We start from the raw sequence: 11127 nt of genomic DNA, 5'->3' as shown, positions 1-11127 counted from the left end.
CTGTCAGGACCATGGAGAGTAGTGGAAATGAATGAGGTGCCATGTGTCTGGATAAATCATGGTCGACTGAGATATGATGAACCAGGACCAAACTTAAATATGGAACTCAGTTTATATTAACTTCATGTGTTCAATTAATTAATATCCAACTGACAATGATCTGGAAAGAAGTATTTCCAGTGACAAAGAATTGCCTGGACCATTGAGTCACTCTTGTCAGTTCTTAATTCTTTATTCTAATTAACTGCTCCCTGCTGTTCAGCTTAGGCCTCAGTAAAATAACATAGCATTTGGGGGTAAAGATGCAACCCAGTAACCCACAACTGGAGGCCAAGATGGAGAAGATCTCCACAGCCACCATGTATTTGCCCTTGGTGCTCAAGTAGGTTGGAACAAAGGAGAGCCACACACTGCAAAAGACCAACATGCTGAAGGTGATGAATTTGGCTTCATTGAAACTGTCAGGCAACTTTCTAGCTAGGAAAGCCACCGTGAAGCTCACAATGGCCAGCCAACCCATGAATCCCAGGACACAATAAAACATAAGAGTGGAGCCTTCATTACATTCTAGTATTATTTCTTCAGTCCTTGAGTGCATGTCAACGTCTGGGAAAGGAGGAGAAGTTGCCAACCATATGCTACAGATTGTGGCTTGAATAAGGGAGCAGGAAAGAACAATGGAGCTGGCCAGTTGTTTCCCCAGCCACTTCCTCATTCTGGAGCCAGGCTTGGTAGCCATGAAAGCCAGAACCACAATGGCAGTTTTGGACAATATGCACGAAATGGCAACTGAGAAGATCATGCCAAAAGCAGTTTGCCGTAGGATGCATGTCAGCTTGTTAGGTTGGCCAATGAAGAGCAAAGCACAAAGGAAGGAGAGGAGGAGGGAGAGGAGGAGAGCGTAGGTGAGGTTCCTGTTGTTGGCTTTGACTAAGGGAGTCGCCTTGTGTTTCACGAATATTCCAAGCACTGCAGCTGTGATGGAAGAAAGGCAGACAGCAAAAGTGGCCAGACTGATCCCCAACGGTTCTCCATAAGACAAGAAAGTTTTATCTTTTGGAAGGCATCCATCCTTGTCACTGTTTGGATACTGATCTTCAGAGCATTCAAAACAGTCATCCATGTCTGAAAAAGAAAAATGAAAAATACTATACTATACTTGTGAAGCCTTTTGCACCCAGAAGAAATCAAGGCAAATGGTCAGAAAGCTTTGAATGATGGCTGCTGGATCAGTACTGGTAAAATATATACAGGTATTTGGCCCAATTATTTCTATATACAAGAGGGCTGTATTTACTTAGGATTCCAGAGCAATGCAGGTCTTCACTACAATTGGAAGAAGAGAAGTTCATCACCTGGATATCACCAATCATAAGTTCTCCCTGTTTCTATCATCTCCTGCTATGCTGAAATCCTTATCTCTGCATTCCATGAGCATATGAGACTATGCTCCAAAACAGGTACATCTTACTGGTACCATTGGACACCATTCTCTTTATTTCCTTCTCTACTTATTTTAATTTTCATGCACTGGATCATTCTCGACAATTCTTGTAACTAGTATACCCCAAAAATAAATAAAAAAATCTCTGACCCTTCTGATCCGAAATCTTCCCTTCTGGGCACGGGATGCAATCATAGCAGCAAGGTAGCTTCCCTTCCTTCTTGGTCCGACTGTAGCCCAATTGGCAATTCTCATTGCACAGAGAAAGGGGTTGTGCCTGTCCAAAAAAGGAAAGAAGATGGTAATTTCTGACTTAAACATGCCGTACCTGTTCCTCAGATTGGGCCAAATTTACTTCCCTGTTTCCCACACTGGCAGGAAGTCTGAAGTGCCAATCAGATCAGGATGACCATTCACATCCCAAGGAGCTGCTGCCCTTGGTCCTTCTGTTGTTTGCTTCACAGCAATTGCCCCCCCCCCCCACTGTCTGATACTGAATGTCCCCTGCTGAACACTGAGCAGGCCACAAACACCCTGAACCCACTTTTATGGGGCCTTTAAGAACTTTGGCTCACACCTCATCCTTAGGTTCTGGGGTGTTTCTGCTCTTCATCCAAGTTGCCAGTGTTTCCTGGTTCTGGGTGTCTTCCTTTCTTCTCACAATTACTTTGGGTGATGCCATTTGCTTCATCACTTCCTAACTATGTTATTTTTTAAGCTGTGGGCTCCTTTGAACATTATCTGAGAATCTCAGCGGTCCAAACAAGGTATTGTTATGTTATGCTACAGCAATGTTTGGGGAAACAATGAAGAACAGTGATGAGGTTCTTCTGTACTTTGTTTTCTTTTTAAAATTCAGTTATAAATAAGCCCACCTATCCAACTTCTTTCTATATCACATTTTGTCATTTTAAGCTTTCCACTGCCTGTGCTGTTTTCAGTTGAATGTTGGTTCCCTGTCTTCTTCAGGAGGTGAGTTAAATCACAACTAGTTGCATCTTGGAATAGATGTTTTTGATTTTGAATAGTGGACCCCCTTTTTATTAGCATTGAGGAAATGTCTGGGGACACTCTGAAATGGACCTTACCTGGTTGAACCTGATGGGCCAGGTGATGGTATCATCATGAATGGAGAGTCTCTTGCTTGGGGGAGACTGGGGGTTCATCATTCCGACCTTAACTCTGAAAAAGGAGTCATTTGGGAATGTGATCCAGTTGATGATATCCAATTCAGTTACCAAATCCCCCTTCTGGCTAAATGAAACCTCTTCCCTGGCACTACTGTTAAATGAGATGCCTCTCAGAAAGTGGTGGAGCTAAATTAGTGAAGAGAAGAGGGAAGAAATCCATGCGGGTATTAGAAAGAGACAGATGTATAACAGGATGATATTATTTCCCTCCAATTGTTGGCATCTGTTTGTCTCGAGAACAATGGAGTGTGGCTCCAGGGGTGAGGTCAACCCGCTGTGTTAGCAGCACTGAAGTGACCTCCCCGGGGTGCAAGCCTGGACAGTCCTGGGCTGCCCAGAGGACAAGACTCCCTTCTCAGTCTTGCTGATGTGGTCGAAAGGAAAGCAGAGCAGGACGTTTGGCACCAGCTTGGTTTCAGGGGTTGCCAGAAGGAAGCATAGAAAATAACATCCATCCGCCTAAGAGACTCCACTCTGGATCTGTGTAGGGCTTCCTTTTTAGCCTTTTATTCTCTGGAAGATATCCCAGAAGGCAGCAGAGGTGGAGAACATTCATTTCAACTCTCCACAAGGTTGAGATCACGGATTCTGTTCACAGTAATTCTAACAGCTCATCCACACCATACATTTAAAGAACTCTTGTTACAGTCATGGTTTCCCCCAGAGAATTATGGAAAGGAAAGTTGCTTAAAGGAGTTGAGAGTTGTGAGGAGACCATCAAGAAACTACCGTTCGCAAGATTCCTTGGTGGAAGCCATGGCTCTTAAAGTGAAACAAGAGTGCTTTAATGTTGCAGATTTGCCCCATGTGTTTTAAAATGAAAGATATAGCAGTCCTATCACATTTCTATGCTGAAAGATGAGGGTAAGAAGAAAAAGAAAAAAAATATGGTGCTGGAGGAGACTCTTGAGAGACCCATGGACTGCAAGAAGATCCAACCTATCCATTCTGAAGGAAATCAGCCATGAGCGCTCACTGGAAGGACAGATCCTGAAGCTGAGGCTCCTATACTTTGGTTACCTCATGAGAAGAGAAGAATCCCTGGAAAAGACCCTGATGTTGGGAAAGATGGAGGGCAGAAGGAGAAGGGGACGACAGAGAACGAGATGGTGGGATAGTGTTCTCAAAGCTACCAACATGAGTTTGACCAAACTGCGGGAGGCAGTGGAAGACAGGAGTGCCTGGCGTGCTCTGGTCCATGGGGTCAAGAAGAGTCAGACGTGACTAAACAACAACAAGAAAAAGAGCTTTCTAAACAGTCAAGGAACTATTTTTGCACCCTGAAAGATGGCAAACTATTCTATATTAGCAATAGAGGGACATTACCTGCCATGGCTGTGGATCCAGCCTATTCCCTCTTAGTTCATCCATCATGACACTGTGTTTGAATCTGGAGAAATGCATGTTTTGTAAAGCATGTGCCACTGCCAAGACTGCATTGTAGATGCTGTAACTGTGGGCAGTCATGCTCCTTTCAAAGACAGACCCAGGAAGAGTCTCAAGCTTCTCTGTCCCAGTGCAGAGATCATTGTCTTTCTTTTCAAAAGAACAAAGAAATGCCTCTTCCCAGAAAGTTCTGATGAAGCCATCCTCCCTTTCTGTGACAGGGTTTCTCTTCTGAAGAAATTTCTGGAATCCTAGATGATTAGCTGAATGAACTGCAAACGAAATGGCACCATGGAGAAAGCGTATGTCCCAATTTCTTTGAAAGGAAAATGATGTAAAATCCATCTGGGCTGTCATAATCCAGACTTTTGCCTTGATGTCCACAGGCATATTCATTGTTTCTGCCAAGGTGGGCATTACTCTCAGTGCCATCATGGTCTGAATTTCACCAATCACAACCACAACATTGGCGGTGCTGCCCATAACAACACTGATTATTTTAGAACCTTCTTCCACCATTTCCATAGACTCACCTGAAAAGGTTAGTTTGGGAAATGTTTCTGAATAATCACAGCAAATACCTCTTCCGGCAAACATGGGAAGGACGTTTTGTACAAATCTCTCTCCGTTGTCATCACTCAGAGTCACCACTCCAATCCACATCCAGCTGAAATGCAGCAGTAGCTGGAGAATCCCATTATACTGATGAGCCACATCGGGGAACATTCGGTGAAAGAACTCTTCTTGGATGTGGTTACTCAGCATAGGAGAAGAGCCATAGATGAACTGAAAATGATTGTAAAAATTATGCTTGCAAATTCCATCCACTTTGGTGTTTTTATATACCCTCTTATGGTGAATGAACACAGATGAGACTGCACAGAGAAAATTTAATTTTTAAAAAACAAAACACACACATAAAAGTTGAATATTGGGGCCCTATATGGAGTGGCTAGATTTCTTGAAATACTTCAATTTATACATTTTTTTTTTGCTCAGACACCCATAGAGTCTAAGGTCTTTGCTGCCCTTATATTTTCAATAAAGGGAAAGGCACTGCAAGGGTCACATCTCCCTTAAATTTCTTATGCGAATGTCACCATCAGAACATATAAGCAAACAGTATCAGACATGTGAACACACAGAATAAAGAGCAAATATAGCTAGTTTTTGTTGAAGAATCCATAGGACAGCTCTTTGAACCATAAATTGGGGAAAAATAAAATTAAAATGCATTTGTAAAGGCCACTGAGCCCAATCAAGCAATGATGATTTTTGATGACTGGACTGCATCTGAACCTCAATCATGGATTCTGTACTGGAATGCTTAAATATTGGAGAGGAGGGAATTAGCCTTCCCTGCACTGAGAAATCAAACATGTCATGCAGAATTCAAGACAGAATGGTTGTTCCTTGTATTCTGGTGTATTATGTGCAGGGATGAGTTTTGTTCATTGTGAGTCATTCACACTTTGTAATATCAACCTGGGGCCTTAAGGGATAGAATCCAATAGAAGTGTGACTAGCATCCTAAATGGCCACACTCAATGCACACATCTCTGTGAACCCCTCAACCATGAAAAGATGCAGTGCAGGAGAAACATGAATGGCTTCTCCAATGGCTCTCTTACCTGTGGCATCTTGTAGATGCTCAGGACCGTTGCCATGTGGAGACAGATGTCAGAATTTGGTCCCCCGATGACGGCTACTGGACTGTTCTCAACACCACACTTATAGTTGGGGATGAGTCTGCCCCATCCAGACAGCAGCTCCATGGAGCCATGATAGGTCCAGCTTGCAACGAAATGGCTGTTCAAGATGTGGAATCCCAGGGTGACATTGGGCAAGATCTGTGGGTTGTCATTGATCTCCTTTGCAGCAAATACCAAAGCCACAATGTGCTGGTAGAGTTGTGTCATGAGCCTGCAATGAGAGGTCCATTTTGCATCTTCTATAGAAAAGGACATTGTCTACATATCTACTTATCTCTCTAATGAGGGGAAAATACATCAGATGAGAACAGACATTTAGCCTTGAATCCCATATTATTTTTTGAATCTGTTAAGAAATATTTCTATCATGTCAATCCAGAGAAGCTTCTTCTGATTCTTGCCTTGCTCAAGTTCCATGCAATATTTCAAATGCATAGAATAGGCTTCAATTATACTTCACACCACCTTTCACTCCAAATTCAGGGTGATCTACAATAGATATAGCACTCCCAATAAGATGCTAAGTTGGGGTTTTGAAATTCCATGCGTTACTCCCTTGATCCACTGCCCCCAGGGCCCTATGGCCTGCAAGAAGGAGCATCTCTGTTTGAACAATCTAAGCTTGATTACTACTACAACTACAAATGCTGATAAATCAGCACAGGCGATTCAGGTGTTCACATCCTTGAATTTGCATACTATTAACAGGGCATCTTGAATTAGATCTGATCGTTCCTCAGTGAACTCAGGTGCCTGGAAACTTGAAGCAACAAATTTTTTGTTGCTTAAAAAAAAAATGAGGCTCAGAAGGGAAAGAGCCTGGGATTGAGTTGAAGAGGGGGTGTGATCTTTCATTAAGGGGTGTGGTCACCAATTAATGGAGAGGTCACTTTCCCAGGGAAAGGAAGCAACATCCCAAAAAACTGGATGGAGAGGAAGAAAAGCCCAGCCCTTCTTCCCTTGATAATGGGTCCTCGTTGGAAGGGTAAGATTTAATTCACATCATTTATCCTGGGCATCTAGGTTACTATTTCCATCACTCACCTTCCCCTTTGCAAGTCAGTGGAGTGATCTGCCTAACCCACCACAACCTTTGGGATACCAAGGCCATTTCTGGCAGGCTGAGATTTTCCCCGCCTTATTCTTTCCTGAGGGTGCATAATCTGTTTTCAGCCTCCACCCCTGTCCCCACAATTCCTATTGTGTCCACCTCAAGTCCGCTCAGGCAGGAGAACCACTGCAGGAATCATTCTGAAATATGACAGAACTTGTTCCTTAGAGGAGGTGAGCACGGCTACAAATTGCTTCCAAATTATAGCAGGTTGGACAAATTCAATGATGCACAAGAGAAAATAAATACATCTGCCGTTGCTACTATTCAAGTTGGGAATGTGGTAAACTGGACTTGCTTCACGAACATTAATTTAAGACTATGGTAGACACTCTTAGCAGAAATGGGCTCGAGCTCTCAGGTCCCCACTTCCCCGCCCCAGAAAAGAGCACATCAAATGCAGAAGCACAATAATTACTTATAAGGAAAGCCGATTGCACCAACAGCAAAATATGAATACATTTAATATGGATGTATTATATTGTTAAATAAACACAATTCCTTACATCGGGTCATCAAAGAGTTTAGCAGAGGGACGTTCTTTGAATGTTATCTTGTTTATGAATGTATAGACCTGAGACATGATGCCAGCAATCATGAGGTCTCCTGACTGATAATATTTGTGAAGAATGGGAAGAGGGTCACTGGTGGGGCACTGAACCAAAGGAATATTGCATGTAGTTAGAGGCAGCAGTATTAATAGTAAGATCACAAACACTAACATCTTGCAGGAAAACTCTTTACTGCAAAGGACACTTCATCTCATTGTAATGCAAGAGTCCCTGCCTTAAATTCGTACTCCAGCAGCTTAAATTAGTACTCAAGCAGCTGAGTTGAAGAAGGCAGAACTGAAGAATCAGTAACCAGATGAAAGAGCCTTGCATTTCCATAGCCTTAGTTTACATTTTGAATGTGCCCACTTGAACTCTCCTGGGTTGGGGAAATATAGCTGTGATTATGATTAATTTGATAATTACAGGAGACATAACTTATGGCAGCTGTTGTTTATGACTCACTCATCATTGTTAAAGAAATCATGTCTCCCCCCCCATAGCAAATGTCTTCTTTGATCCTGCTCAAAGTTATAGAGAATCACAGGAGAGAGGGAAAAATAGAAGATTTGTACTCCCTCTCCCATGGAAATGGAAAAACTTTTGCACTTTCCTCCATGTGTGATGGAGGTGGGCAAGGCTATGTGTCAAATCAGAAGAGGCTTGGGGTGGTCTTCAATATTCATCCTACTCAGAGTAGATCTATTGAATTTAATGAGCATGACTAACTTAGGTTAAATAATTCAGAATTTAGTTGAATGCACCCCTTGGTCTCCACCTTTTACAAGAGCAGCAGTTCAGGCCAGTCTTAGTCCAGCCTCTTCAGAGTAGGGTGCCTTGCATAAATCTAGTCAGTTGCAGTCACTTTCTGGAAATGGCACCTTTTATGTATTTATGTATTTTGAGTTTATGTATATTGAGTGGTTAAAATAAAATTCACTTAATGCCTCTTAGTGTCCCTGTTTAAACTTTAGAAAATATCTGAAGGCAGCCCTGTATAGGAAAACTTTTAAATGTTTTATGTTTTATTATGTTTTTATATATGTTGGAAGCGACCCAGAGTTAGCCTAGTCAGATGTTAGGGGTGTTAGGGGAGAGGTAGTACCTCTGGTCGGGGGACATATCTTGCTCCTTCTGGTGTAGTTGTTCTACCTTTCCCTCCACCCTACACTCAGCGCTTGCCTGTGGCTCCTAGAAGCTGTGAGTATGTGACAGCAGCCACACTCTGGGAATGGCTTTGACTGGCCAGCTAAACTAGATGAGGGTAGCTGATGGGTATCAAACCACTGATGAGTTAGGGACTTAGACAGGCTCTTGTGGATTGAGTGGATGAGAACAATAGTTTTTCTTCTGTGAAAGACCTACACTGGCTCCCAGTACGTTTCTGAGCACAATTCAAAGTGTTGGTGCTGACCTTTAAAGCCCTAAACAGCCTTGGACCTGTATACCTGAAGGAGCATCTCCACCTCCATCGTTCTGCCCAGACACTGAGGTCCAGCGCCGAGGGCCTTCTGGCAGTTCCCTCGCTGCGAGTAGCCAAGTTACAGGGAATCAGGCAGAGGGCCTTCTAGGTGATGGCACCCGCCCTGTGGAACACCCTCCCACCAGATGTCAAAGAGAAAAATAACTACCAAACTTTTAGAAGACATCTGAAGGCAGCCCTGTTTAGGGAAGCTTTTAATGTTTAATAGGTTATTGTATTTTAGTGTTTTGTTGGAAGCCGCCCAGAGTGGCTGGAGAAACCCAGCCAGATGAGCAGGGTATAAATAATAAATTATTATTATAACTATCCCTCTCAGTTTGCTGTCATCTGCAAATTGGATGAGCCTCAATTGCTTCATCCAAGTTGTTTATAAAGATGTTGCAGCCTGCAGCCCCCACTTGACACTTTTTCTCAGAATGACAAGCAACCATTAATGAGTCCTCTTTGGGTTCAGTCAGACAACCAGCTACAAATCCATCTAACAGTTCCCTCATTCAACCCACAGTTTACCACCTTCCTCGCAAAAATATCGTGGGGGACTTTGTCAAAAGCCTTTCTGAAATCAAGATACACTATGTCCACAGCATTCCCCTGTTCCACCAAGCATGTAACTCCGTCAAAAAAACTAAGAAATGAGATTCATCTGACGTGCTTATTTTTGAGAAATCCATGCTGGGTCCTGGTAATCACAGCATCCTTTTTAAGTGCTCACAGACTGACTGTTTCATTGTGTGTTCTAGGAGCCTTCCTGGTTTTGATGTCAAGCTCACCATTCGGTAATTACCCGGGTCTTCTTGTTCCCTCTTTTTGAAGATAGGAACAACATTTGCCTACCTTCAGTCTGCAGAGACCTCACCTATTCTCCAAGAATTCTCAAAGATCCTAGACAAAGGCTCTGAAATTACACCTGCAAGCTCCTTTAGTAACCTTGGATGCAGCTCATCAGGCCCTGGAGATCTGAATTTATTTAAAATAGCTAGCTGTTCCCTTACCTCCTCTTTCACTTTTTTTTTTTTACTTCTTTTTATTAGTTTCAATTCACTATACAACACCAAACAATAATAGAACAAAAGAAAAAGAAAAAGACAAAACATTACATAACAAAAAACAAAAACACCAATAAACCAAACCACCAGTAACTAAACAACACATCAGTAATTGACTTCCCTTCAACACGGTTTTGGACTATATTACAAAAGGTTTTCTTTCTGCAGTTTCACTTTCTTAATCTCTACACGTTGCAGGAGCTATATCGAGCCTACTGTGATTTTTAAATTTCTTACATCTGCTTCAATATATGTCATAAATTTATTCCATTCATTAATAAACTTTGTACCTTTTTGGTTTTTAATTTTTTGTGTCATTTTTGCCAGTTCTACGTATTCAAATAATTTAGTTTGCCAATCTTTTACAGTTGGAGTGTTTGGTGTCTTCCAATTTTGTGCTATCAGTATTCTAGCAGCTACTGTTGCATATTGGAATAATATCTGGTCTTCTTTTTAAATTTCTTCTCCAATTATCCCCAAAAGGAAGGCCTCAGGTTTTTTTTGTAAAGGTATATTTAAATTTTTTTTTAATTCATTATAAATAAGTTCCCAAAACTTTTTAATTACCTCACAGGTCCACCACATGTGGTAAAAATTGCTTTCCTTGATTTTACATTTCCAACATGTTTTGTCTCCGGTTTTGTACATTTTTTCCAATTTTACAGGAGTAATGTACCACCTGTACATCATTTTTTCCATGTTCTCTCTAAGTGCTGTACAAGCTGAAAATTTCATACCTTTATTCCAAAGTTTCCTCCAACTATCATACTCTAAGTTGTATCCAAAATCTATCGCCCATTTCACCATTACTTCTTTTATCTCTTCATCTTTGGTATCCCATTCTAGCAACTGGTTATACATTTTGGATAGAATTTTTGATTTGCCTTCCAATATTTCTACCTGATATCTGGATTTTTTTTCATTCATCCCGATCTTTTTGTCTTCAGTCCACAGAGCATTAATTTGATGAAATTGAAGCCAACCTGTTAGTTTATTCTTTATCTCTTCATATGATCTGATTTTCCATCCTTTTTCTGTTTTTACTAGAAGATCTTCATAAGTCCATCTTTCACCTTCAATATTTATTTTTTTAGTTGTTAAAATGTCAATTGGTATAACCACCAGGGAGTACTTCTTTCCAGCAGTTTTTTATTTCTCTCCCATACTTCCAGCAGTGGCCTTCTAATAATATGGTTGGAGAATC

General features: G+C 41.6%; 1 protein-coding gene across 1 annotated transcript; it reads right to left on the bottom strand.

Moving 5' to 3' along the window:
* Positions 1–223: 223 nt before the first annotated feature.
* LOC114587145 (vomeronasal type-2 receptor 26-like) lies at positions 224–7587 on the bottom strand. The gene is made up of 6 exons (XM_028711106.2): positions 7350–7587; positions 5652–5829; positions 3961–4806; positions 2533–2760; positions 1595–1721; positions 224–1125 (listed from the first exon to the last, which is right to left on the bottom strand). The coding sequence occupies exons 1-6, from the start codon at positions 7565–7567 to the stop codon at positions 224–226; spliced, it is 2499 nt and encodes an 832-aa protein (XP_028566939.2). The 5' UTR covers positions 7568–7587.
* Positions 7588–11127: the final 3540 nt, after the last annotated feature.

The sequence above is a fragment of the Podarcis muralis genome, chromosome 16, assembly GCF_964188315.1.
Source record: "Podarcis muralis chromosome 16, rPodMur119.hap1.1, whole genome shotgun sequence".
Taxonomy (NCBI): Eukaryota; Metazoa; Chordata; class Lepidosauria; order Squamata; family Lacertidae; genus Podarcis; species Podarcis muralis.
Note: the sequence above shows the minus strand (reverse complement) of the source record. Positions and strands in the feature narration are given on the sequence as shown.

Bases quoted from the DNA above. Each gene is read 5' to 3' on its own strand.
- LOC114587145 (XM_028711106.2), bottom strand. From the start codon at position 7,567: ATGTTAGTGTTTGTGATCTTACTATTAATACTGCTGCCTCTAACTACA. The intron at 2,761-3,960 runs GTAATGTCCCTC...TCACTAATTTAG, and splicing joins TGGATCCACAGCCATGGCAG to CTCCACCACTTTCTGAGAGG. The intron at 1,126-1,594 runs GTCAGAGATTTT...TTTCTTTTTCAG, and splicing joins GAAGATTTCGGATCAGAAGG to ACATGGATGACTGTTTTGAA.